A 27,238-nucleotide genomic window follows, 5' to 3' on the forward strand; every position below is an offset into this window, starting at 1 on the left:
ATGAAGTTTCTTTTCAAAACTTGTTTTAAATGTGATAAGCATAAGAATGGTCTTTGGCGAATGATGACTACCCTCGCCAGTTCGATCCTCAACTCATTTTTTCGTCGAACATATAGTTGAACGCTCTTTTAAAATGCATGTCATGAATCATGTTTGAAACATTGTTGTTGATGTTTTGTTCAGTTCTAGCTTTAACCGTTTTCGTTTTCTGTATAACCAGCTATTGAAATTTCTTTTGTGGTTTACCCTTAAAATAAGGCATTGAACATTTTCCATAACCTGTGGACTTTTTACGTGCGGTTGTTAGTGCAATATCTGATATCTACCATTAGAGATACAGCCCCTGCTAGACGGCCATTTTTTTTAGCCAGGATCAGGCATCAGCATCCCCATGTTGATCGGAGATTTGTGCTTTGCCATGATTTGTTTTTTCATCATATCCCTGATGGGAGGAACTGGGGAAGTGGTAAGGTTAGAGATAAGAAAAACAACAACACAGAGAACATGGACAATACAGAAATATTCTTCATTACCAGGGGAATAAAGACACTTCTCTATGACCGGATATATCAACACCCCGAGGGGATATTGAGGTAACAGAACAATAACACCCTCAAATTTTTGGCGGTCATATTTTAGCGTATAACCCTTTTTCGCCAGAGATTGGTCGTCGATACTGGAAAAATACAGCAAACAAGGATTATGGAAATCTAGCCTAATCAAAACAGAACTCCTCAAACATTCCGTGGGATGCCAGGGAATGTAAAGGAATACCTTATTCTGGTGAAGGCTATGTGTTTGTTAATAAAACGGAAGTCCCCTGCCCTCCACTTACCTAGCTACCCTGTTGGCTACAGCGTCATCTCGCCAATGCCGTGCGTATCGTAGAGCTCCATCTTTGTTACCGTACGTGACGAATGAATAACCAATTTAAAGTCACGCAAATAAAACAAACAATCCATCTTTGTCGGTCTTGAGCTACTTGCTTCCAGTTCCCGCGCACGTTCAGGGATCTCAGCTCCTCAGGCCCATTGCAGTCTGCCGTATTTTATCTGTTTAACAATATCTGCAGTTTTGTACATATACTTGGTACAACTTATGATTCATGCGTCTGCTCCATACTCCGAGTATTGTTCGCAGCACTTTACGCTCGAAGACTCCGAATGCTCTCCTATCTGCATCCCTCAACGTCCTCGCTTCGTGGCCATAAAGAGCGACAGGGAGGATCAGTGTCTTGTATAAGGTGAATTTTGTTAACGTTTGCAGATTACGGGACTTAAGGTGGTTGCGTAGACCGTAAAGTTCCTGTTAGCAGCTGCAATACGCCTTTTTATCACACGGGAAGCATCGTTGTCGCAAGTCATCAAGATAAACGAATTCTTCGACAACTTCAAAGGCGTCAACATCAAGCACTACCTTGAAACTCTTTATCTGCGACCATGTATTTTATCTTGGCTGAGTTGATGATTATACTCTTTGTATCCCTCTTAAAAGGTACGAAGGCCTCTTCCACTGCTCTACGATCGATTCCAACTACATCAAGCTTGTGATGCTCCTGATGATAGCTCCTTCAAGAGCAATATTGATAAGCAAATTTCTATGTGCATGGCCTTGCTTCAGTCACATCTAAAGTCACAAATGAGGTTGAGATCTCATCTGCAATCCAAATACTTGCTTTTGAACCAGCCAACGTCGCACGGTTCGCTAATCAGTTTCGCCAAAAAACATGCTCGGACGTAATCTACCACAGCTCATTTATTTTCACTGATCGTACGCAGCCTTAAAATCAATGAACAGATGGTGGTTCTGCATGGTGTACTCCCGGAATTTGTCTGGCATCATCCGCAAGCTGAACATCTGATCCGTCGTTGATCGGCCCTCACGAAAACCGGCCTGGTATTCGCTGACAAAGAACTCCTCAAGCGGTCTCAGTCTGAACAGGATACGTGACAGTATTTTGTTCGCCGAGTTCAGGAGAGATATCCTCCTGTAATTAGCGCACTCTAGTCTGTGCCCTTTCTTGTAGATAGGACAAATGAGTCCATCCAGTCAACAGGCAATTCTTCGTTCGCTCATATTTTTATAATATTGCGGTGGATTTTTCGTTGCAGCTGCGAACTACCGGTTCAACCGGAATCTCGTCCTTCCCAGTAGTTTTACCGGTTTGCAGCTCACGTATAGCGTTCTTAACCTCGTCTAGTGTTGGTGGATCCACAGCTTGTCCGTCATTTTCAATGATGGACGGGTACGGGTATTTTTACCCGATATCCGACCCGAACCCCCGTGGGCTTGACGGTGAGACTCAGTCTAGAAATCTTTATGCTTAGAGATTTGTATATTGATCTCCATGATTCTGGCAGTCCCTAGAATCGAGTAGCCCAACGGCGCGTGCTTCAGTTAGCGGTTAGAAGCTAAGGGATACCCTGACGTCTGGCAGATTGAATCATTTTGTTTTCGACATTCAACTAGATTCAGACCCATGCAGTATCCTTGGGATTTTGGTTCATTATATTTAATCTAAAACGGTCATGTATTTTGCACAACATATTACATTCAAGTAGTTTTTTCAAGTTATTGAGCCCACAGCAATGCAAATATTCAAAATTTGCCTAGTTGTTTTGAAGAACCATCATCCACGCGGACCAAACCGTCAAATAAAGTGGCGAAGTGCCCAAAAAATAAGCAACTACACACTCTCGATTGGTGAATGAGAGGTGTAGAGTCGAGTGAGTGATGAGTTTTTTTGATCTTCAAACTTCATGATTATTAGTGATCGGCAAGGGATGGATGGTTTCCACTTCCGAACGGAAGAATGACATGTTGAGTCTGCCGGGCGATGATCCATATGATCTTGGGCACGGCGATCGATTCATGAGGGGAGAAGATCATTGGACTATCATCTATAAGAGATCACCAGGTGTTATGTCTTAAATCACTCGAATTGTCGCCCTGACTCCTGAAAGTGGTAACACATCACTAACCAGATTCGCGGCGTGTGCCTATGTATACATGTATATACACATCACCATATTATCTTTTTCCACAAACTGTGGTTACATAGACATATTGTTCTGTCAATAAAAAAGTGATTTTTTACAATTGGTATGATCATGATTCGCAGGTTGTTCACTTTTTAGATGGACCGCTCTCGGGTTAAATCTCCACTAGTTTGACCACTAGCCAACTGAAACTATATGAACATTATTAATTCACTTGAAATCCTTCGTTAACAGGTAATTTCATAACAAGATTAAAAAAGAGCTAGTGAAAAAACTTTTATTTATGAACAGCCAACAGTAGTACTGTTCGATCTACTTTTTCATCACATTCTGCAGCGCAATCTTTCGTCGAGCATACACCAAGTCCTTAACCCTACCCCAACCCACACCCTGTTCCTCTCCCATGGCGTTTTGGTGGTCCGCATAGACTATTCTGCCATTACCCCTCCTATCATCGGCCTTGGACTGACGCGCTCTCATTGCCCCACCAAACGCTGCAAAATGAAAATGAAAATGATATCCGACCCGAACCCGAATCGGGGGCTCGGATTTAGTTTTCACCGGGTACGAGTCGGGTCGGGTATTTTTAAAATATTTATTCCAGGTACGGGTCGGGTCGGGTTTTTTTCGAAATATTTCGCACTTACCCGTACAAATGTTTTGAATATTTGATTAACCTTTTCCCACTAATATCAAAAAGTATCTCTACTTATCCTCGTAGAAAAATATTAAAACATGAAAACCACTAGCATATTTTAGTGCTGAGAGCCATTCAGTCCTCGGCACAGAGAAATACCTCGACTTGAGGACTCCTGTTTTCATTCGCCTCGTACGATGTGGGAGCAGGAACCCACTGGATCAATTCTTGGCAGAGATACTTCAATCCGCCGGATGCCACACGGCCTCTAGGCTGATTTTGTCCGGAGAAAGATAATAAACTGTTATCAACCTCCTAGTGGACCATACTATATTGACTACTGTCAATGTCTGTACATATATCACCATAGCGGATGACAGGGATGAAACCCCCTGGATACAGCACGTTACCCTGAGATCTCGCAGCCAAGAAGCGGAATGTTTGCCTCCCAATTCGCCACATAAACGAAAACGATAGCATCCCGTATGAATAAATACCATTCCAGAAATCTTCGGAACCATTTCCTAACTATTCATATAATACTCACCATATTGGGAATACTACTGATACATTCCACCATTATAATTCAACTTTTATGCTACCATACTCATTTTAGTTACCATTTCCAATACCTTCCGTGTATCCTATATTGGAGATTTGTATACTACATTGTACTTTTGCGCTAGAGGTTAATATTACTCAGTGGGCTTTGTTATTCGCATAACTGTTCACGCTGCTCCAAAAACCTGTAGCTTAATATGATCAAGAATCCTCGACTTACAATATTACGGTGATAGTTCAGTTGGATAAAGCGACAGTCCAGTTAGTCTCAACCAAGCTCTCATCAGAAGATTGCGTGTAACAAAATGAAATTTCATCAATCGATAGAATTGAAATGTGAAAGGGAAGACATGTGTTTCTGCGCCAATATTTTATACATCGCTAGATCTAAAATATACATGCCACCATAATCTGTATAGTTCTTGAATGGTATGTTGTCAAAATGAATCAAACAAAGAATTTTGTTCGGCGCTATGCGCTATATTGAAGCATTCCACACGACGTTTTGCATCTTTCGGGATGATTAGATACCATAACATTCAGAAAATCGGCACTTAGTAACCAAATACAGCTTTTAATGATTCGATCCAAAATTATTGTTTTGATTTTCATGACAGTGATGCTAGCTGTACAGAGACGCCATTATTGACAGGGAGCTGGATTGCATATAGTTTACATTTTACCTCGTTTTACCCTCCTATCTGTAGCCCATTGCGGCGGCTTGCGTCATTTTCTAGTACCATATCCAGCCAACAGATGGAAACGCGCGGTGTGATATACGCTTGTCAAATTATTTTGGGTGCATCTGTCACCACAAAGAGAGAACATTCGCGTTTTGGCTTCCTCGATGATAGTTGAATGTAAACAAACAGTTTTTATTTTATCAATAGAAATTTTTGTTCGACAATTTCTAGAAATGAACTTGTGGTAATCTTTTCGCGGAACTATGGATAAACTGGTTCAAAAGTGTCTTGTGCCGGGCTGCGAATTATTGACAGATAACCCGCAGGTTATTTTCTTCGACTTCCCAACTACGGACCGCGACCAGATCCGGGTATGGAACAAAGCCCTCGGTTACCGAGCGAATTGTAAGCACATTCCTGACCCCAAAGTATGCGAGCACCACTTCGAGGAGGCCGACATTGATAAGACTTGCTCTCCTGCACAGTTGATAGGGAATGCGGTACCAAGCATTGGTATAATAAGCTCCGCAATACCTCTCGCCAATGAGTCGGCTAGTGGAGTAACATCTGCAATGGATGGGCCAAGCTACTGTCGGCTGTGTGCAAAAATGGAACGGGCACCACTGAAAAACAGCATTGAAAAAATGATGAAATGCAACGATACTGCTAAACTGTTGGAAATTTGCCTAGGAGCAGACGGAAACAATCCAATGTTTCCTAGAGGAGTATGTGACGCATGCTCGCACATGATGAAGTTCTTGATCAAATTCGTCAGAAATTGCTACGGAGCGCAAGGCAGACTGACTAAAATTTTTACTGAGAAGAGTGAATTAGAAGAAACGACTGATTTGAAACGTGAATCAGGAGACATTGCACAAGGGGCCATAAAAAAAGAAGTTGACGAAACAAATCACGGGCTTCCGACGGATTATCTGGAGATCGGATTAGAAAAAGAGGAAACGCGCGCTTTACCCAGCTACATCATTAGCGATATAATTGACGACGAGTCCAAAGATGAACATAAACAAGAGGACATTGATGCTGATGTGAAATCGGAACCGGACGGGATAGATTCCGATTCTGACTATGAGGTGAAAAATTTCCATATTTCGTCACCGTCAGAGAGTGATTCCGAATCGGATGAAGAAAATTATGAACTAGAAGATGATACATCGAAAATTTCAAACAAGACCACGATGATAAAATTCGAAGATGAAGAACTGGCTAATGAAGAACGACCAAAAAAGCGTCGTGGACGCCCGAGAAAGCACGATCCTCGACCTCCTAGATGTCCCAGGGGACCGCGAAAACCTCGTGGTAGTCGCGATAAAGCAATAGAAGATAAACCGGCGTCCTTGTGCAAACAAATTTGCCAGGTGTGTGGCAAAATCCTATCAAGCAGTGCTACATTCAACGTGCATATGATGACGCACACACAACAGAAAGACATCGTTTGTCCGATTTGTGACAAACGGTTCTACGTGAAGCAACAATTGAAAATCCACATAGAGTCAATTCACGAGAAAAAGGACTTTGTTTGCAGTATCTGCGGCTTAAAGTGCCGTTGGAGAAAGAGTTTACGGCGGCACATGCTTTTGCACGACGATAATCCTTACAAGCACAAGTGCACCTACTGCGACAAGGCTTTTGCGAGGCCCAATCAGCTGCGTTACCACGTGATGAAGCATACCGGTGATCGTGTATATTGTGAAATCTGTGGAGCAGATTACAGGTTAATAAAAAAAACTTAAGTGCTTATAACGATATTAAATGATTGGATTTTTTAGGTTTAACTATATGTTAACACAGCACAAAATACGCAAGCACGGTATAGTTGTCGAGGGTGTGCAGCTATACAAACAGAGCGCTAGGAAAAAGAAGTCCGAAGTTGGGGAGTCAAACCCACGTCGGAATCGTCCAGCAGCTGATCAGCCAACAAATCCGGAACTACAACAAGCTCTTGCGCCCCCAACAGCGTCTTCAATGCATCCGCTTACGATGCACGATCACGACCGTACTAATCAAAGTGATCTAACTCATGTATCGGACTTAGGAAGCCCTGCAACCAGTGCATCTTTTGCAACGATCGCATCACCCGAACCGCCACATTTTCCCAATCATCCACATCCACTACTGCAGCAACAGACACAACTGCATCACCAGCAGCAGCCACAGCACCATCACCTCCAGCAAACACCACCTACTCAGTTGGGCGGGTTCAATGGTGCCGGATTAAATATGGCAATGCCACCTGGACTCATAGGGTTTCCCACGATGGGAAGACCTTAAGAAAGCCATGGCATAATCCATACCTTTGTACGCCCAGTCTCAGTAAATTGTGTAATAAAATATAAAAGTACACATTTTAACAATCCTTAGGGAAGTTGTTTTCGATCATTTCGCAAATTATAGTTCGGATTGAAAATAAAGTAAGAAAAGTCAATAATCAATATTTTATGTAAGATGTACTTTAAAAAAACAGTTTTAAACTTGACCCTTTTGCACTTTGGCCAAAAATCCTGCGCAACAGCGAACACATTGCACGTAACATTGCTCGAATCCATCCGCTCCCTCGTCGTAGTACGGATCGCGGATTATTTTTCCGGGAGCGTCCGAATCAAAATCTCCCAACATCAGCTGTTTTGCTTTGGATCCACCTGGCGCCAATCTCTTTAGATCCGACATGTTCTCCTTGTCCATTCCGAAAATGTAGTGGTAATGCTCGAAATCGGTCTTTTTTATCTGCCGGGCTCGGTTGTCGTATGGCAGATTGTGCTTCTCCATCGTAGACAGTGCCCGATGATCAGGATTTTTTCCCACATGCCATCCGCCAATGGCGGCACTGTCTACTTCCCACTTGTCGGCTACACCGTTATCGGCAATGGTTTTTAAGAAGACAGCTTCCGCTATCGGTGAGCGACAAATGTTACCTGGGTTTGATAAGTTATTTTGAATCATTCGAGAATTATGGCACAAGAGCGAACTTACCCAGGCATATGAAAAGAACTTTCTTCTTGTCGGCCATCTGGAATGGAATCGTTGACGACAGATCAAATCGGGTTCGTTGGTTATTTCCGGTCGATGGAGTTGGCCCACACTGAAGTAATGTTACAGGTTGTTCCAATGTCAAACTATAGTATACTGATTGACCGGATCGGAAATCAGTAGCCGTTAATAACAAAACGTCAATAGTAGGGGAACATAGACTAAGACGGACTCTGTAGGTAAGATGGACATCTTGCGTTTCTTACAAACTGGAAAAATTCAGTTAAAATGCATTGATTCTATATATCATTTTAGAAGAATTCAAATAATTCTGAAAGATACCGGTTTATATCTAATGCGTGAATTATCAGATACACAAGCAAAATCTTTTTTTTTTCGAGAGCGCACTAATGGATATAATTTTTTACGCCAGAAAATGACGAATTTAGATTGAAAATCGTTGATCTCGTGAAATATTTCTAGCTTGGCATGATGTAATGGTTATTTAGCACGAGACTGGTGAAAAAAAAAACAAAAATATTAATAAGTCGTTCAATATTTAGGAACAATAGGGTAGGGAAAGATGGACATATTACGCGAATACTTCTGATTTGTATTTGTATACCGTCAATTGCATACCGCTGATCCTAAATCATGGTTAAATTTCGCGTACAATTTCCGTGTAATGCATCAATGGATTAGTCGAATTTGCTATTTAACTCGAAGGTATCCGTCTTATACACAGTCCCCCTAATGTTGTTTTACCAGCCAACTGACATCCTTTATGTTTTCTACACTGATAAATAAAACAAACCAAAGAAAAGGTTCTTTTAATATAAATTTGAGTACTTTTGAACTTTGCGTCTCATTCGCTCACTTGTGTTATAAATTATTTATTTATGTAATTCGTGTTTCGACTTCACTGCCCATAATCGCAAGCCAGTCCCATGTTCTATGGGATTCCCTATCTACATGGAACTGACTTGTAATTACAGACAGTTCAGATTCCGATACTAATTTAGTGCCACGACTAAACTGTTGCCCAGTTAAAACCTTTCCGGAATCCTGAATGGATTTTGTATGGGTTCCTTCTCAAATGCAACAACCGAGCCCGACTGCATTGGAGATGGAATCCATTCAGGGTTCCGAAACCAGGTGTTTTCCACCCAATTTTTTCTACGTGGGGAGAAGTATACTACCCATCGAAGCAAAAGAGTCTAATATTGAAAAACATCAAACCTAAAAATACGCTCTTAAAAAGCTACATTGTCATTGATCCTAACGGATGGAACAACTACGTTTTGGTATTTTTCTTGATATTTTCTGAACAAACCTGGTAGTCCTATTCGTTGATGGTAAATCAAATCCAACCAATCCAACAGATAACTCATTTTTAATAAAAAAAAAATGTGGGACTCTTATGTTTTAATAGGCAGTGTACAATAGTTTATAAATGCTCCAAAAACAAAACGAGACAACGAGATTCGACTTAGATGGAATCTCTGGTATAAAGACACGACATCTTTATCTATGGGTTACCATTCATCCCTCTGGTATCGCACCGTCTATCATTGGTTTATTATTTATCTGACAGTTGTCATTCCAATCAAGCACGAGCCACGAGACGCCTTGTCAACGGCCCTCGTTCGAGAAGAACTCGAAAGGATTTCCCTCGGATTGAGTGTTTTTGACAGATCTGTGCTTGATTCAAATGACACTGACAGATAAATAGTAAAAAAAATCGATTGAGATGGTCTTTCCCAGTAAAGTTCAGCCGGAATTCAGATCGGTACCAGTTAGTATGCCAAAATCAGGTGCTTTTTAGTTGGACAATGACCTAACCAGCGCACGTCCAACTAGAAAGCGGTTCAGTTAAAAATGACCAATCAGCAAATCACGACTGTAGAATACTGTTTCAAGTATGTGTGGTAACTGACGCAGCGCAACGCAACAATCGATTATGAAGAATTTGGATAATGATTCTATTACAAATTATAAAAGGGACTAATTGATTGTATGACCTGATTATGAAAGGGCCTAACTGATTAAAAAGGTGCTAACTGATTTCTGCGGGGCCTATCTAGCAATACACTTTTTTTGAAGGATTGTAAAAGGCCTTAGTATAAAGGTACACCAAGAGTGCAGAAAGTGAAGCCGAAAAAAGTCTACCTATCGAGCAAAATCAGAATCCAACTTTGCTGCAGAGGTATCAGCAGAGATAGATTCCAATTGTGCTCGATAGGTAGACTTTTTTTGACTTTACTCTTTGCGCAACTGTTCTCTATAGACTGTGTGCAATACCTACTCGATGAATCGAAACTACAACTGCTCTAAGCCAAACTTTTCCATTATTTTCATACAAGGCTAATCTAATGTTATAACGTATACGATGCTCAATGGGGCCAATCTGGCCATCAAGTTAGATTTCACTTAATTCTTCTAACTTTCGTTGTAATATCAGACCTGGAAAGTGTTTTTTTTAAATGAGGTATACAAATAGAAGCAATACGCACAATCAAATGAAATAAAATAGTATCGATTAATAAATTTGACCATACCTTCTTTTACAATTTGCTCATTGTTCACGTTTTGCAGACAAGCCCTTCTCAAATATTTGGCTAGAAATGTTATTTACATTACATTGTCCAAAGTTGCTACAATAATATACTAACAATTTTCATCGGCAAAAACTTGTTCCGGTTCACTATGGCTAAATGTTGTATAGTGCCGAGTTGTGGCGCGTCTAGTCAAGATTTCGGAACGGTTCTATTTTGCTTCCCGAATGCGGAGGACTTACGAAAACGATGGACCAAAGCTCTGGGAAAAGCGGTAGTCCAACCTATTCCAGAGTCTGCTTACGTATGTTGGAGTCATTTTGAGAGTAAAGCCATACTAAAGGAGGAGAGTGGCTTCCGGCGACTGGAAGATGCTGTACCTGTGCAGTACCTAGGCACCGCCTCTGGCGAAGGTGGCGGCAATCCAGCACAATTTTGTCGGTTCTGTGCAAAAAAGATGCTCAGTGAGCTATTGGGTAACAACTTAAATGAGATGAACCGCTCGGAAGATTCTAGGAAGCTGTTGTGTTTTTTGCTTCCGGGTGTCATCGAATCGAATCTTTCATATTTGACCTGTGATGAGTGTTTTGTTTTCCTCAAACTGATGGTAAGGTTCATGAGAAACTGCGATAAGGCAACTAGACAGCTGGAAAATATATCACTGTTATTCCACGAAAAAAATAATATCAAATTGGAGATTACCACTGCAAAAAGTGAAGTTAATGATCATCTTGATTGCTCTGAGACTGTCTTCAAGCTAGAAGTTTCTGATTCAGGGGGATTTAGCGACCGAGATTTAGATGATACCGATGCAGAAGATAATGTTCCTCTAGCAAATCTAATCACGCAAAAATTGGCAACCGACCAACTCAAGTGCTTGCACTGCTCATTTACTTGTGCAAAGCGAAATCAAATGGCTAGCCATATGAAAAAACATCGAAATATCATGCAAAAGCCCGTTGAAAGAAAACCTATCACCTGCCCCGAGTGTCCCTACATCTGTAGCAAACCGAATCAGCTTGCTGGTCATTGGAAAAAGCATAAACAACGTAGTCCAAGTCGCACTGAATTTGAGGATTCAAACGAAAGCGCTGTCGTTAAACCACCTCATAAAGAAGTTAACGAACGTACACAAGACGTGAAGCCTATCGCAGTAGATTCCACGGACGGCAACCTTTCCCGCGAAACGAATTCTAACAATCTTCTTCAGTGTCCTGATTGTCCATATTCGTGTGAACGGATCATTCAGCTTGCTAGTCACAAGAAAAAACACAGCAGCAGCAAGAGAACGGGGGATGACCATAAACCAAATATGGTGAAAGATTTCTATGAGTGTGAATTCTGCGACTTCACGTGCAAATTACAACGACAAATGGCTGGTCATCGAGCGTCCCACTCGAACCAGATAAAGAAATCCAAACCATCTGGAAAGGAGCGAGATCACATGTGCTCGATATGTGGCAAAATACTGTCCACGCGTGGATCCTTTTTCGTACACATGAAGTACCATAACGATCAACGCGATTACTCATGCACGATGTGCGAGCGGAAGTTTTACTCCAAGCGCGATGTAACAATGCATATGCAGTCGTTTCACGAGAAAAAAGTCTTCGAATGCAAACTATGTGGTGTCAAGTGCACCTGGAAAAACGCCCTGTACAAACATATGCGTAAACACGACTCCAGGTCTTTTAAACATGAGTGCTCTTATTGTGGCAAAAAGTTTATAGCGGCCAACGAGTTGCGGCTACACGTTTGGCGACACACTGGTCAGCAGCTAACATGTGATCTGTGTGGAGCCGGATATAGGTACATAATTAGAGTACTTGCAACCTATTCACGTGTCGTTTTTCAATTCAGCCAATATATAATATATATTTGTCATCGGGTTTCAGATTCAATTTCTTGCTTACGCAACACAAGATACGTGAACACGGAATACAAATCGAAGGAGTCAAACTATACAAACGCTTCAAGAAGGATAAGAAAGATGCTGAGAATCCTGGCCGCATTAAAGCACAACAAACAATGATTGATCAAATGGACCGACCAAAAGAACATCCAACCTACGGGACACCCAGCTCGTCATCTTTCAACAGAAGCAGCTATCCACCTAATCATTCAACAGAGTACCCAACATTTCAACCCCCATTGCAACAACAATCCTTGGCACAAGTCTTCGGACATGTGAGTAGTTTTCAAAATAATTGAAATAAAGAATTCTGCATTCGTTTCTGACCTACTAAAAACATAGTAATACGATTGTAGCACACCTTCAGATTATTTCTTAAATCAAATTTCAACTTTTAAAGTTAAAATGCTTATTCAACTAACGACATCGAAGGCAACTTCTTCATCGAAGACTGTTGGTAGATTAGCCACATCAACAATTTGCCCAATACCGTGAAATTTAGCCAAGTGTTTAGCTAGCTTATTCGGGCTGAGAAAACATTTATCGCAGCTGAAGCAACCATGGACGATTTCCTTATGCGTGCGCCGGTGTCTATCAAAAGAAGACTTGCGGGGAAATTTCAGCTTACAAATCGGACACTCGTACTCGTCTGGAAAATGGGTGCGCATATGTTCCCCGATTGATCGCATGTTTTCCTTCTGGCATAGCTTACAGTTGAATAGTTTAATTCCCTCTTCGTTAATCCTTGTTGAGTAATACGCCATCCAGGTTTTCTTTGGCTTACAAGTACCATCCTCGTAGCTTTTCTGATGCATTCTTAGAAAGGCAGCGGTAGTAAACCGTCGGCCGCAGATTTCACACGGATAGTCGCGGCGGTCCTCGTGGATCGTTCGCACATGCAATTCGTACGCGTCGATTGTGTTGAGCCGTTTCTGACAAATGGAGCAAGTGTACCCAGCAGATTTTTCGTGGACTCGACCAATGTGGCGCTTTAGCTTCGATCGCTCGGAGAATCCCCTAGCGCAATATTCACACTTAAACGAAATGGTATGCTTTCGTGTGTGTGTTTGCAGGGAAAGTACCGATGGACAGACTTTGCCGCAAATTTCGCACGTTGATGGGCACGGTGCGTTTGCACCCAGATGGAAAGCTTGTATGTGGTAATCACGGGCTCTAGCGTTCCCGTATTTCCGGTCGCAGTATTCACACTGGATCGGCTGCTCGTGCATTTTCAGGTGCAAATTTAGCGAACGAATCTGTTTGATTTCTATTGTTTCTTGCACACACATCTTGCAAACATATGGAAGTAAGTCGTTATGAGTTGATAGATGATCCAGCAAATCTTTAGCCGACCCCAACGAGCTGCTTTTGCAGATGTAGCATTTGTGGTCATTTAACCGTGGGAGACCTGGAACTTGGTCACTTCCACGACGTCGCCGCCCTTTTCCTGTAGATTTAATTGTCCCTTCCTTCGGGCCACGCCCTTGTTTCTTTTTGGTCGATGGTTCGCTCACCGATGTTTCATCATGTGGCTCATTTTGTAGTTTTGTTTGATCAAGCTTACGTCCCGAATTCTCATCGATATCATTTTCAGATCCAGAATTCTCAACCACCACGCCATCCTCTTCAAGCCACTCTACCAACTCTTCGGAATGTGGCGTATATTCCTGTTCTAGTACCTCGATTTTCCTGCAATACAAAAAAGTTTCAATCGACTAAACTTGTTCGATTACATTTCTGCTACTTACACTTCTTGGAGATCGAACGCCATCAAACCATCAGCATCATCATCTAACCCTTCCACTTTCACCTCCATTTCTTCGAGACCAAAAAACTGCTTCCTAAGGCGTTTATCATTCTCCCGATACTCATCCATAGTTTCCTGGATATTTTGTACAGTACTTACGCACATTTTACACACTTTCTGCGGGAGACCGTCATTTTCATCGTACTGCAAACGAATCGGTAAACAAAAAATTGCGTTATTTAGTCCATTAAATTCAGCCTTACCTGGATGTGTAAAATGTTCCGAATTTGATCCGCCAGCTTTACGTTTTGCTTGACGTCGGCAATGTTCACTAGTCGAAGTTTTTCTTTCGCACACAACCGACATAGCTGAACAATATCCATTGTATATACCTAAGCTAAGTTTCGAATAAAAGGAATAAAATAATATTGTATTATTAGAAATTATGATCTCTCAATTGACGCGATCTAACGAATTTAAAACACAAAATGTCAGAAAATCACAATACACGCTCATTTAAAATAACTCAAGAATTAAGAGTGAATTACCATACACGGTAAAAAAAAACTTTACCCATTTTATGTATTCAAATTGCCCATTTTCGGAAGTTATTCGAGCTGTCAAAAAATGGGTATTTTTTTGTTTCTAACAATGAGTACTTTTTATCCATTTCACAACTACTCGATGATGTAATGTCAATGGGTATATTGATCTTGATTATGGGTGAAAAATCCTTAAGCATTATTTCAAGCGAGTTAACCTGCAAACTAAGGATCGTAGTGGAACCTGCAAATTATCGCCCTGCATCGGAGTCCGTGGCGGAAACGGAACATTTCGGCAATGCTCCGAAAACAACGTCTGTTTAGACTACTGAGGATGTTTAAAATATGCGGCAGTTCGGCATTTTTAGAGCAGCCAAAAGATCCAGCCATCAAAAATATATCCAGTTGGCGGTTTTATTTTGTTAAGTAGTTTTAGAATTGGATTTCTATCTAGATTCCTATACTTTTATAAGGAAACAATAATGTGAAATGAATGTTATTTTATGTTTTTTTTTTAATTCAGAAATAATTCTATTGACAGTATTTTTCATTCTGGCGCGAATTTCATGAATGGGTATTTTTACGCATTTTGTTGTAACAGTTCTGTGAAAAATAATGGGTGAAACATACCCAGGTTGACGTACAAGCATTTATGGGTACAAACGCTTTACCCATTTAATGGGTTATTCCACTTTTATTGAAAATGCGTAGTTTTCTACGCATTAATGGGTACTTGATTTTATCAGTGTACACTCAAAAAGGTATCACTACCACCCGTATAAAAATACCACTCATATCACTATCACTCATATCACTCTAGAAATGTATAACAAATTTGCATCAAATCAGAAAAGATGCATTTAATTTCCATTTTTGCATCAACTTCGCACTCCCTCGCAGAAAGGTTTGTTTAACAAACGTCTTACGCTGATTCACTTTGTTCGACGTTTTGTTGAATGTACACTCAAAAAAAAGTAAACGTTATGCCTATTGATTTTACACATAGATTTTTGCAATTAGACACTATTTACTGGTACATAAACCCAATGTGTGTATTTATAAGAAATATTAATCTTACAAACATATTTCATAACTATTAGGCACATAAAACCCCATTCTATAACAATATACACATATAACTTATGTGTGTGCATACATAGAGTACTTGACAATCTGTAACTATATAAGTGTGCTCAACGATTTGTTTTCCTCCACTTGTCATTGGTGGAGGAAAACAAATCGAAATTAGCTTTTCGGTCGTATTATTTTCATCATGGAAACTGACCAAACGGTATTGTACGTCTCCGGAATAAGTTTAAGAGCGACATTGAGCATTTGAACACCATTATAAATACTACAGACGAGCCATTTCTAACGTTTAAATTGGCTGACAGTTTTATATATGACAGCTGGAGGAAAACAAACCTTCAATTGGTGTGTGTGAAATGATTTGCATAGAACTCTATAGATTATGCAGTTGACACATAGAAGGTATGTGTGCGCGTGATAACAATAGCATTTCTTCTTCATATGAATTTTAAGCGGTTTGAAGCAAATAGAATTAACGTTTGGATTTTTTTCAGTGTAGGGCTAATTTTTTGTAGGGTTTTGACGTCTTACACGCAACGCAAAATATATTGCACGCAACGCAAAATACATTATGAATTTCTATTTTGATGGAAAGAAATCCATTTAATTTAGCTGATTTTTAAAAATGCATCACAAGCTAGGGGCAGATCACTTGTGATGCATTTTTAAAAATTAGCGAAATTAAATGCATTTATTTCCATCAAAACAGAACTTCATAATGCATTTTGCGTTACGTGCAATGTCTTTTGAGTTGCGTGTAAGACGTCAAACCCCTACGAAAAAACTAGCCCTACATTCCACAAAACGTCGAATAAAGTGGATCAGCGGAGGACGTTTTTTGAACAAACTTTTCTGCGAGGGAGTGCAGAGTTAATGCAAAAATGGAAATTAAATGCATTTTTTCTAATTTGATGGAAATTTTTTATACATTCCTAGAGTGATCTGCCCCTAGGGTCCACCCAACATCTTTTTATATGTTTATTAAACGAATTTACATAAAATTTTGAAAATAAAATTATCTGCGTTGTCTACCGCACCTTGGAGGTCATTCGGTCCGTCTTGTCTTGATATTCTTATATTTGGGGCCGTGCACAAATGACGTAGTTTTTTTCGGAGATTTTCGACCCCTCCCTCGTAGCATTTGGTCACAAAATTCCAACCTCCCCCTTATAAATAACTTAGCATTTCCATTTCCGTAGCATTGAATTTTACATGTCATGGAGCATGAAGAGAAGTTCTCTCAGTTTACAACCATGCAGCTGTCAATGATTCTAAGAAGCATACGTTGAACTAAATTACTATATTTTCTTTGGTTGAACCTAAGAGAAAATTTAATTCAGCTACCAAACTAAGTCTACTAGTTAGCACAATTAGCTAACTAATGTAGCAAGTTAGATCTCCTTACAAAATCTTTTTGTTTTTTTGCTAGCTTGCAATTCCATGAATCGAAAACTTACCACATGAAAATTCCGCGTGAAAAGTAATTGGTGTGAATTTAAATGTATTTCTCTTAGGGATGGAGGAACATTATACTATTTTATCTAATCAATGGGTTTTGAACACGCCAAAAACAGCTTAACGCTACGTCGCACAACTTCTGACGGTACCCTCTCCCTAGTCACACTTCGTTACAAATTTGGTATACCCTCCTACCCCCCAAAATGCTACGTCGTTTATGCAATGGTAATGACGGTTGGTTTAGTGGTACTGAACCCGAACGTTGTTGATGTGTTGTTTGTTACTGCCCGCGGCATTATTCTGTTTAGATTTCCTTTTGAATAAATACTGTTGTTACATAGAACGGACTTCGATATTCGAGAAAATATGTATAAAATACTTGTGTAAATAATTAATGGAACCCCGTTGAAACACTTTCGCTGCCATACCAGTATATTCCAAACTAGCGGTATAAGCTATCAATTCAGTCAAACGGCAGTACCTTTGAATAATCCGTTTGATTTTACACAATTCAATAGCTCAAGATGGATGTTTGCTCTGTACATTTTTAATAGTAGCTCTAATGAAAAATTATGCACAAACTTTAACCCATATAGTTCAACGATTCCACATATTGTATGGATGATACCCTGAACAGGTCGTTAGGCTTTTAGATCATAAGATGTTTATTAGGGAGTCTAATAGCTGAAGCTGACGTTAGATTTAGAAATCGACTAAATTTGTCATACTATGTTGCGTTTCGGCTTCGCCTCTTCAGAAACCGACACTAACGTATTGTCGGAATAGATTAGCGCCGGCTTGACGCAAATCCCTTAAAACTAAAACACACTATGTGTTTCAATCAAACGACTGATCAAACGTGATGTCCCGTTCGAGCAGAAGTTCTGTTTATGCCGATGAGACACAAGTGAAGCCGAAACTTGTCTTGGCTTAGCAGGCCTATGCGAAAGCACTATGCTATATTTCACCCTAAGGAGGAAAATTTGGTAAAAACCAAAATTTCTCACTAGGGTGAAAATTTGTTGGTAAAAACCAGTCTTTGTACAGGAGGGCACAAATCCTTATTTCATACTATGTTGCGTTTCGGCTTCGCCTCTTCAGAAACCGACACTAACGTATTGTCGGAATAGATTAGCGCCGGCTTGACGCAAATCCCTTAAAACTAAAACACACTATGTGTTTCAATCAAACGACTGATCAAACGTGATGTCCCGTTCGAGCAGAAGTTCTGTTTATGCCGATGAGACACAAGTGAAGCCGAAACTTGTCTTGGCTTAGCAGGCCTATGCGAAAGCACTATGCTATATTTCACCCTAAGGAGGAAAATTTGGTAAAAACCAAAATTTCTCACTAGGGTGAAAATTTGTTGGTAAAAACCAGTCTTTGTACAGGAGGGCACAAATCCTTATTTCATACTATGTTGCGTTTCGGCTTCGCCTCTTCAGAAACCGACACTAACGTATTGTCGGAATAGATTAGCGCCGGCTTGACGCAAATCCCTTAAAACTAAAACACACTATGTGTTTCAATCAAACGACTGATCAAACGTGATGTCCCGTTCGAGCAGAAGTTCTGTTTATGCCGATGAGACACAAGTGAAGCCGAAACTTGTCTTGGCTTAGCAGGCCTATGCGAAAGCACTATGCTATATTTCACCCTAAGGAGGAAAATTTGGTAAAAACCAAAATTTCTCACTAGGGTGAAAATTTGTTGGTAAAAACCAGTCTTTGTACAGGAGGGCACAAATCCTTATTTCATACTATGTTGCGTTTCGGCTTCGCCTCTTCAGAAACCGACACTAACGTATTGTCGGAATAGATTAGCGCCGGCTTGACGCAAATCCCTTAAAACTAAAACACACTATGTGTTTCAATCAAACGACTGATCAAACGTGATGTCCCGTTCGAGCAGAAGTTCTGTTTATGCCGATGAGACACAAGTGAAGCCGAAACTTGTCTTGGCTTAGCAGGCCTATGCGGGACATCACGTTTGATCAGTCGTTTGATTGAAACACATAGTGTGTTTTAGTTTTAAGGGATTTGCGTCAAGCCGGCGCTAATCTATTCCGACAATACGTTAGTGTCGGTTTCTGAAGAGGCGAAGCCGAAACGCAACATAGTATGAAATAAGGATTTGTGCCCTCCTGTACAAAGACTGGTTTTTACCAACAAATTTTCACCCTAGTGAGAAATTTTGGTTTTTACCAAATTTTCCTCCTTAGGGTGAAATATAGCATAGTGCTTTCGCATAGGCCTGCTAAGCCAAGACAAGTTTCGGCTTCACTTGTGTCTCATCGGCATAAACAGAACTTCTGCTCGAACGGGACATCACGTTTGATCAGTCGTTTGATTGAAACACATAGTGTGTTTTAGTTTTAAGGGATTTGCGTCAAGCCGGCGCTAATCTATTCCGACAATACGTTAGTGTCGGTTTCTGAAGAGGCGAAGCCGAAACGCAACATAGTATGAAATAAGGATTTGTGCCCTCCTGTACAAAGACTGGTTTTTACCAACAAATTTTCACCCTAGTGAGAAATTTTGGTTTTTACCAAATTTTCCTCCTTAGGGTGAAATATAGCATAGTGCTTTCGCATAGGCCTGCTAAGCCAAGACAAGTTTCGGCTTCACTTGTGTCTCATCGGCATAAACAGAACTTCTGCTCGAACGGGACATCACGTTTGATCAGTCGTTTGATTGAAACACATAGTGTGTTTTAGTTTTAAGGGATTTGCGTCAAGCCGGCGCTAATCTATTCCGACAATACGTTAGTGTCGGTTTCTGAAGAGGCGAAGCCGAAACGCAACATAGTATGAAATAAGGATTTGTGCCCTCCTGTACAAAGACTGGTTTTTACCAACAAATTTTCACCCTAGTGAGAAATTTTGGTTTTTACCAAATTTTCCTCCTTAGGGTGAAATATAGCATAGGACTAAATTTGTGCAAATCGGGTAGTCTTCTACGAGAAAAATAAGCATGCATATTAGATACGAGCATTTTTATTAAGATGATTTATTCAGATTCAGATCTTGAAATGATCCATAGGAACTAAAGACACTGAATTTCAATTGTTTGTTTACCATTTACCTGTCAGTGTCATTCCAATCGAGAACGAGACTTGTCAATGGCCCTATGGTATCTTACTCGGCGTCGGCGGTAAAACATGATGATGAGTTATGTTTTACCATAGACCATGCGGTAGACTTGGGTGCAACGCCCCACTCCTACTTAGCAGAAGGCAAAGAATTCTTCACATTTCCTGTCGATCGTGTCCATATGAGCCTGCCTAGTCCTAGTTTTCCGTTCTAAGTTTATATCTGATTCGCTCTAGAATACCTATCCGTCTTTCAATTTCATTGCTTTCGTTTCTCTTAGTCTCAAATTTGCCGAAAATAACCAACTAAATCGATACAGTAGAACCTTGCGGCAATTAAAACATAGTAACATATGATATATTTTGCATCAGTTTCCACAACGAAGTACCAAGCCTTTGCATTAGATTACGCGAAAGAATCAAGTGGATGTTGAACTCTGCGAATTTTCTTATTCTCAATTGTTATAGAGATTCACCTGCTCAGTATTTTAAGTGTTAGAAACGAACGAGCTCATATCAATAATTCTGGCCAAGCATGGGAAAATTCGTTCACTCGCGCGACTGTTGCTAACTGTGGATCACAAAGTAGTCAACATTTTGTGCTCACTAATTAACCATAATCAACGCATGAAGGGAGAAGTCTAATAACTTCAGAGCAGGTCACTAGATGGGCAAACTGCGAATCAAAAGTGAAACTTAAAAAATTTAAGAGCAGCGTCAATTCTTCGCTCGTGAATGTTTGTCACGTAGCTTCGCGAAGCTCACAAAGGTTTCTTCATGCATGATTAAAACATAGTACCTATTTTTGTACTGGATTTTTTTGCTGACAGATCGTGTTATGGGTAGTTTTGTGATACACTACTAGCAATTTGATCTACTGAAGGTCCTTGCGGCCTATTTGTTAGCAGTGCATTGTTGCAAATTTTTAAAACCATTGATTATCAGCTAGTTTTAAAATAGTATATGGTTTTCCAAGTATTAATTATATTGTGCGTATATGAAAATGAAATAAAACTGTATAATGAAAATCCTATGCAAACCGCGAACCGCTCGAGAAGAGCTTCGCGAACGAAGCCATCCGCGTTGGGGAAGGAAACAATTAAAACACAACTGATGTGCTTCTTCGTTGGTTGTTATAGCTTTGAATCGCATGTGTCCGTAACGACAGGTTGCTAGGTATCATTTTCGAAGCTAACAGAATGCATCACAACTGAAGAAAGCTTGCTTGCGAAGCGCGAACGATCGGTTCACGATGCGATTTTTCCCATGCTTGATTCTGGCCACCAGTGTAGATCTTTAATAGCAAATAGTTGAACAATATTTTACTCGTCGACTTAGACAAATAATGTTTCTTTCATAATAAGATTGTTTACAACTTTGATTTGATTCGTAACGATAGTATTGTATCGACGCATTTTAAAAATTATCGACACTTATTATCGAGAGGGTAGTAACTGCTTGATATTATTGAGTTCATTGGTTCACGGTAACCGATCCATCTTTTATTAATGGTTTATATAAGACCAAACATAAAAAGAATCATTTTCAGTCAGTTTTATTAACAATTAACGTAGCCAACTAGCACACATTAAACTTGGGTAACAAGGATTTATAAACGAACACGCCAATTTAATTCGTCGCAACAAAATGATTGAATTGTGCGTTTCCAATGAAACATACAATCCCGTATAAAATCAATACCATTCTAGGAACGTTTTGAACTATTTTCAAATTATTCATATAATACTCACCACATTGCGAATATTACTGATATATTCCATCATTATAATTCAATTATATACTACACATTTAATTCGGCTCGACGATTTCCTAACAGTCGTGTAGTCAGCAAATTTATAAACTGATCTCAGTCTAGTGTCACTTTTACTGAGATCTCATAAAAAAATCGTTTACTGCCAAATCTCAGCTGTTGAAATTTCGGCAAAGATGCGAAAAACAGCTGAGATTCGGCAGAAAAAATAAGTGTATCTGTACCATATGCCAACCATTGTATCAAACGTCGAAAAACCATTTTCAATATGGTTCGTTCAACAATAGATTAACCATTGCCTGGTATAATATCGAACATAACCAGTGTCGTTTTTCCATGCTCGACCATACAAACAACGGGTTGTTAAGAACAGTCACCATACCAAAATATGCGATTTTCCATATACATTTTGACAACATACCATTTAAGATCTATACAGATTATGGTGGCATGCATATTTTAGATCTAGCCATGAATAAAATATTGGCGCAGAAAAAAATGTCATTTCAATTCTATCGATTGATGAAATTTTATTTTGTTACACGCAATCTTCTGACGAGGAGCTTGGTTGAGACTAACTGGACTGTCGCTTTATCCAACTGAGCTATCGCCGTAATATTGCAAGACGAGAATTTTGATCATGTTAAGCTACAGGTTTTTGGAGCAGCGTGAACAGATATGCGAATAACAAGGACCACAGAGCAATATTAACCTCTAGCGCAAAAGTACAATGTAGTATACAAATCTCCAATATACGATACACGGAAGGTATTGGAAATGGTAACTAAAATGAGTATGGTAGTATAATAGTTGAATTATAATGGTGGAATGTATCAGTAGTATTCCCAATATGGTGAGTATTATATGATTAGTTAGGAAATGGTTCCGAAGATTTCTGGAATGGTATTTATTTATACGGGTTGTACTCTTGTGCCAGAGGTAAACATTGCTCTGGTGGGCTTTGTTATTTGCATGTCTATTTATCCTGCTCCGAAAAACTGTAGATTACCATGATAAAAAAATCATATCTTACAATATTACGACATCAACTCCATTGGCTAGTAAACCTGTTTTCATCCAAGTGAAGAAATTGGTCGTTAATGTCAACGAAGCTTTCTTCAGAAGACGGCGTTGTAACAAAATAAAACATCATCAATCGATAGAATTGAAAATATGAAAGGGATGAGATTTTTTTCTCCCATAATATTAAGGGTATCGTTAGAACAAATACATATTTGTATTTGGTTAGCACTAAAACATGCATGTCACTATAGACTGTATGGTTCTTAAATGATAGGTTGTCAAAATGTATATGGAAACAAGCATATTCTGGTATGGTGACCGTTCTTAAACTTGTTGTTTGTATGGTCGAGTATGGAAAAACGAAAGTGCTTTTGTTCGATATTATACCTTGCAATTGTTATTCTATCGTTGAACGAGCCATATTGGAAATAGTTTTCAAACGTTTAATAAAATAGTTCCCATATGGTACACATTTATGTGGGAGACAGTTTACTCCATAGAGGCGCAAATTTGGCAGTCGAGATTATCGAAAAGTGCACCGAAACGAATATGTTTGTTTAGTGAGGGGAAGTATTGGGCAAAATTATGCGATCTACCATGATGCTAGTTTTTATGTTGTCTTTAATGGTTACTATTTTTACCTCCGCATATCTATGAATAGTAAAGTATCTACATGCGCAGCATTAACTCTGGTGACAACCCTGATGCGAAAGAAAACGTCAACAGAAAAATCAAGCATAAAATATGTATTGTTTGTAAACACATTGTAGTGGTGTTTTCTGCTTTAATTTTTTTAAAGATATTCTACGTGAATTAACAGTTATTTCAATGAGAAACAGAAAAATTCGAATGTGCCGTTTATGTTTATCGAAAACTGCTATACTACGATCAATTTTTACTATATTCCGGAATCACAATCTGGTGTTTATCATTCGGGACTTTGTCAAGTTGGAGGTAAGTGTGGCGATGGCAAAATCAAATTCAAAAAGTAATATTCATTACATTAGATCAGGGAAGACGATGAACTCCCGAAACTAATATGCAAGTCGTGTGCCGTAAAGCTTATTCGCGTGCGTGAAAATGTAACGCTATTTATCGATAGCGACCGGAAGTTGCGCGATAAATTACAGAATGACACTGAGTTACCAGATGTGGATGAGCTGCGACAAGTCAAACGGAGGAAATACAATCGTCGGGAAGTGGATAGCGATTTCGAAACAGAGGAAGAACATTCCGATGACGAAGAGGAATTGGTTGAGGTATCGATTAAGAAGGAAGAGTCGGAGTGTAAAGACTTGGCGCTGAGTTCGGACAAAGATTTAAAAGTTAACCTGTAAGTTTTTGCGTGTTGTTGTTACTATCCCATATTTAATATTCATTTTCAATAGTTTTGAATTCAATGAGGTCAAAGAAGAGGTTTTGGATAGCGATGCAGAAGAAGATCTTCCTTTGACTGCTTTTCGGAAGACGATCATCGACAGTAGTATCCCGGTTGGTCAGTCTGTTAAAGAAGGGAAGGATGAGAAGAGCCCGTCGGTGACAGCCCAAGAAGAGTTCAAATTAGAAATTGACGATCCTACATCGATTTCTGTGCTTTTGGCCAACAAAGTGGAGACAGAAATCGACGATACTAACGCGTCATGCACAAGTCTGGCTCAGTCTGGCAATGATTCGGAATATGAGACTCCGAAGGCAAAAAAAGCAAAAAGAACACTAGTGAAAAAACAAAAATATTCCAGAAAAAAGAGTACTAAGAGAACCTCGAGTGACAATAGGTCGTTGAAATATGAGATTGTGTCAGATGTTGGTGAAGAAACAGACGACGAGGACAAAGATGAAACATATGAACTTATTATAGATGAGTCTAAACAAGAGTACGATGATACCTCCGATCAAACGGATGATGCTTTTTCAGAGAATATGAAGCTAGAGAAGGCAACGATTAAGAAGAAAAGAGGTAGGCCGAAAGCTTCAGTGAAATCACCGAAAAAGAAGAGGAAAGGTCGCATTCCGAAAAAAGCGGCCGAAAAACAAGAACCAGTTCCATCGTTACACGATTACAAATGTTACATTTGCAACAGTGAGTCACTTGGGTCTAGAAAGGCCATGATAGAACACTTCTCCGTGCACATGGATAAGGTCCCTCACACTTGCAAAGAATGTGTGATGGAAACGGTTGTTCTAACTCGGGTTCGTACATTAAACACCCATATGAAGATGCATGCACAACCCGTAAAATGCGACTACTGTGATCGTCGCTATAGTAATGCGGCTGGTAAATACTATCACACACAGACATTCCACCTGGGAGGAGGTGCTCCCTGTTTGGTCAATTGTGAAATTTGTGGTAAAACCTGTGGATCGCAGACAGCTTTAAAGCAGCATATGAAGTACCATACAACCAAGTTGAAGTGTGGAAAATGCGATATGGTGTTCAATCACCCCAACAAACGGAGGAATCACGAAAGATTGCACGATGAAAATCGTGGATATGAATGTGTAGTGTGTAAAAAGGTAAAACGTTCAACTTATTCAAGCTTGTTTTTACATTATGATATTTCAGGTTCTACAAACCATCGAGTCTTACGACGTACATCTCAAGAAACACAGTCAGGAACGCAGTTATCAATGTCATTTATGTCCGAAAAAGTTCAATACATCCTGCAACCTAATTTTGCATCTGAAGGTATTATGAAATAACAAAGTTGCTGATTCGAGCTTATTTCCTAACTGTATCCAATTCGCTCAGGTACACGCCAAAAATGACAACTATAAACCAGCCAAATCTTGGATCGAACACTACACAGTTTTAAGTCGGCAGCCAATGCACTTTAAATGCAATCATTGCGACCGGTACAATACTGACAAGGTGAACAACATGATTTCCCATCTACAGGCTCACTTTAAGGAATACGAATGTGACCAGTGTCAGCACAAGTTTGCCACAGCCAAACAGCTTCGGGCACATTACACCACGCATACTGGCGAGAAGCCAGAAAAGTGCAAATACTGCGAAAAGGTTTTCTCCACCAAAAACAATCTACGAATACATCTAAAGGCGTCGCATCCGGAATGGGTTCCCCATCGTCAACAGCAGGCATCCATGGCAGAGGTGCAACCAGAGCCAATCGATACGTCGCAAGCTCAACCTCAGTCCACTGGCGGCTCCCCGCATTCGACAGTATATGAAAATTCTACGGTGGCGACTACGACATTTAATAATCTGAATGAAACCCCGCATCTTGTGATGGGAGGCACACAGCAATCTCAGCATCAGCTACAAACATTCAGTGTTTTACGACGTTGAGGTAAGTGTAAGGAGAATTTGATACATATATTCACTAGAAATTGGGATATACGTCTCGTTTTGTTAAGATTCCAGTTTCACGGTAGTGATGTACCACTGTCCAAATTCACAATTTTCGAACTCGGGTAGAGCACGTGTGATACGTGGATCGTCCATTCAAGTGAACGCGTCGGGACCCAAGCGAACAACACTCAAATTATTTGCGTTCACTTTTGTAATTTCGCGGCTTTCAAAACGACTTGGGTAAAGATTTCAGTTGACGCTCGACGTTTTGCTTGTGTCTGAAAAGGGCGCGTCTGTTTTGCTGTTTATATTCGTGGTTGAGTTTGCAGTTTCGTTCGGTTTCGTAATACAAGTGTTTCAAGAATTTTTTAACTGCAGCTCTTTCGGTATTGTTGATGACATTGTTGATTTACCGAAGTGTTGCGCTAATGTAGCTGGCAGAATATAACTGGTATTATTGATAAGCGCAGTTTTTTCGATATTTAATCGTAGAAATTCATTACTTGCCTGATACCACGTCAAGACAGGTAAATTGAAGTCGCCCAGTATAACAAGATTATCAGTCGGGGCGGCGATTGAAGTGGTGAAAGAAACGGAGGAAAGATATATATCGATCAGACTGGTATCACAAATTGTATCAGGTGGAAAATACACAACACAGGAACAGATTGCGATCGGCAAGTTTCACTGATAGCCACACTCGCTCGGAACTCACCCACCGATCATCGTTTATCACTCGGGCTTTTATACCATGGCGAACGGCGATAAGCACATCACCACTTGATGTCTTATGGCTGCGGAGGGCGCTGTGGTCACAGTCACAGTAGACATCGAATGTTGAACCAAACACCCGGCGAGACAGAGTGTGCGGTGGTC

The 27,238-nt window shown here is 40.0% G+C and overlaps 5 protein-coding genes across 5 annotated transcripts; 3 read left to right on the forward strand and 2 right to left on the reverse strand.

Annotated features, from left to right (window-relative positions):
• The first annotated feature begins 5,011 nt into the window (after positions 1–5,011).
• Positions 5,012–7,252, forward strand: LOC131677505 (zinc finger protein weckle-like). The gene is made up of 2 exons (XM_058957359.1): positions 5,012–6,612; positions 6,668–7,252. The coding sequence occupies exons 1-2, from the start codon at positions 5,144–5,146 to the stop codon at positions 7,167–7,169; spliced, it is 1,971 nt and encodes a 656-aa protein (XP_058813342.1). The 5' UTR covers positions 5,012–5,143; the 3' UTR covers positions 7,170–7,252.
• Positions 7,253–7,318: 66 nt separating this feature from the next.
• On the reverse strand, positions 7,319–9,209 carry LOC131677527 (low molecular weight phosphotyrosine protein phosphatase 1-like). Its single transcript, XM_058957390.1, has 2 exons — positions 7,869–9,209; positions 7,319–7,810 (listed from the first exon to the last, which is right to left on the reverse strand). Exons 1-2 carry the CDS (start codon positions 7,903–7,905, stop codon positions 7,365–7,367), a joined length of 483 nt encoding a protein of 160 aa, XP_058813373.1. The 5' UTR covers positions 7,906–9,209; the 3' UTR covers positions 7,319–7,364.
• Positions 9,210–10,484: 1,275 nt separating this feature from the next.
• Positions 10,485–12,671, forward strand: LOC131677504 (zinc finger protein Xfin-like). Its single transcript, XM_058957358.1, has 2 exons — positions 10,485–12,229; positions 12,316–12,671. Exons 1-2 carry the CDS (start codon positions 10,572–10,574, stop codon positions 12,629–12,631), a joined length of 1,974 nt encoding a protein of 657 aa, XP_058813341.1. The 5' UTR covers positions 10,485–10,571; the 3' UTR covers positions 12,632–12,671.
• A 6-nt stretch (positions 12,672–12,677) lies between these two features.
• On the reverse strand, positions 12,678–14,549 carry LOC131677515 (PR domain zinc finger protein 5-like). Its single transcript, XM_058957370.1, has 3 exons — positions 14,343–14,549; positions 14,081–14,283; positions 12,678–14,021 (listed from the first exon to the last, which is right to left on the reverse strand). The coding sequence occupies exons 1-3, from the start codon at positions 14,460–14,462 to the stop codon at positions 12,746–12,748; spliced, it is 1,599 nt and encodes a 532-aa protein (XP_058813353.1). The 5' UTR covers positions 14,463–14,549; the 3' UTR covers positions 12,678–12,745.
• Positions 14,550–23,795: 9,246 nt separating this feature from the next.
• On the forward strand, positions 23,796–26,406 carry LOC131677502 (zinc finger protein 658-like). Its single transcript, XM_058957355.1, has 5 exons — positions 23,796–24,006; positions 24,060–24,385; positions 24,441–25,566; positions 25,616–25,738; positions 25,802–26,406. The coding sequence occupies exons 1-5, from the start codon at positions 23,881–23,883 to the stop codon at positions 26,357–26,359; spliced, it is 2,259 nt and encodes a 752-aa protein (XP_058813338.1). The 5' UTR covers positions 23,796–23,880; the 3' UTR covers positions 26,360–26,406.
• Positions 26,407–27,238: the final 832 nt, after the last annotated feature.

This window comes from Topomyia yanbarensis, chromosome 1 (assembly GCF_030247195.1).
Source record: "Topomyia yanbarensis strain Yona2022 chromosome 1, ASM3024719v1, whole genome shotgun sequence".
Classification (NCBI taxonomy): Eukaryota; Metazoa; Arthropoda; class Insecta; order Diptera; family Culicidae; genus Topomyia; species Topomyia yanbarensis.

Bases quoted from the DNA above. Each gene is read 5' to 3' on its own strand.
- LOC131677527 (XM_058957390.1), bottom strand. From the start codon at position 7,905: ATGGCCGACAAGAAGAAAGTTCTTTTCATATGCCTGG. The intron at 7,811-7,868 runs GTAAGTTCGCTC...TATCAAACCCAG, and splicing joins AGTTCTTTTCATATGCCTGG to GTAACATTTGTCGCTCACCG.
- LOC131677502 (XM_058957355.1), top strand. From the start codon at position 23,881: ATGAGAAACAGAAAAATTCGAATGTGCCGTTTATGTTTATCGAAAACT. The intron at 25,567-25,615 runs GTAAAACGTTCA...ATGATATTTCAG, and splicing joins AATGTGTAGTGTGTAAAAAG to GTTCTACAAACCATCGAGTC. The intron at 25,739-25,801 runs GTATTATGAAAT...CAATTCGCTCAG, and splicing joins ACCTAATTTTGCATCTGAAG to GTACACGCCAAAAATGACAA.
- LOC131677505 (XM_058957359.1), top strand. From the start codon at position 5,144: ATGGATAAACTGGTTCAAAAGTGTCTTGTGCCGGGCTGCGAATTATTG. The intron at 6,613-6,667 runs GTTAATAAAAAA...TGGATTTTTTAG, and splicing joins ATCTGTGGAGCAGATTACAG to GTTTAACTATATGTTAACAC.
- LOC131677504 (XM_058957358.1), top strand. From the start codon at position 10,572: ATGGCTAAATGTTGTATAGTGCCGAGTTGTGGCGCGTCTAGTCAAGAT. The intron at 12,230-12,315 runs GTACATAATTAG...ATCGGGTTTCAG, and splicing joins CTGTGTGGAGCCGGATATAG to ATTCAATTTCTTGCTTACGC.
- LOC131677515 (XM_058957370.1), bottom strand. From the start codon at position 14,462: ATGGATATTGTTCAGCTATGTCGGTTGTGTGCGAAAGAAAAACTTCGA. The intron at 14,284-14,342 runs GTAAGGCTGAAT...ATTCGTTTGCAG, and splicing joins GGAACATTTTACACATCCAG to TACGATGAAAATGACGGTCT. The intron at 14,022-14,080 runs GTAAGTAGCAGA...TTTGTATTGCAG, and splicing joins GCGTTCGATCTCCAAGAAGT to GAAAATCGAGGTACTAGAAC.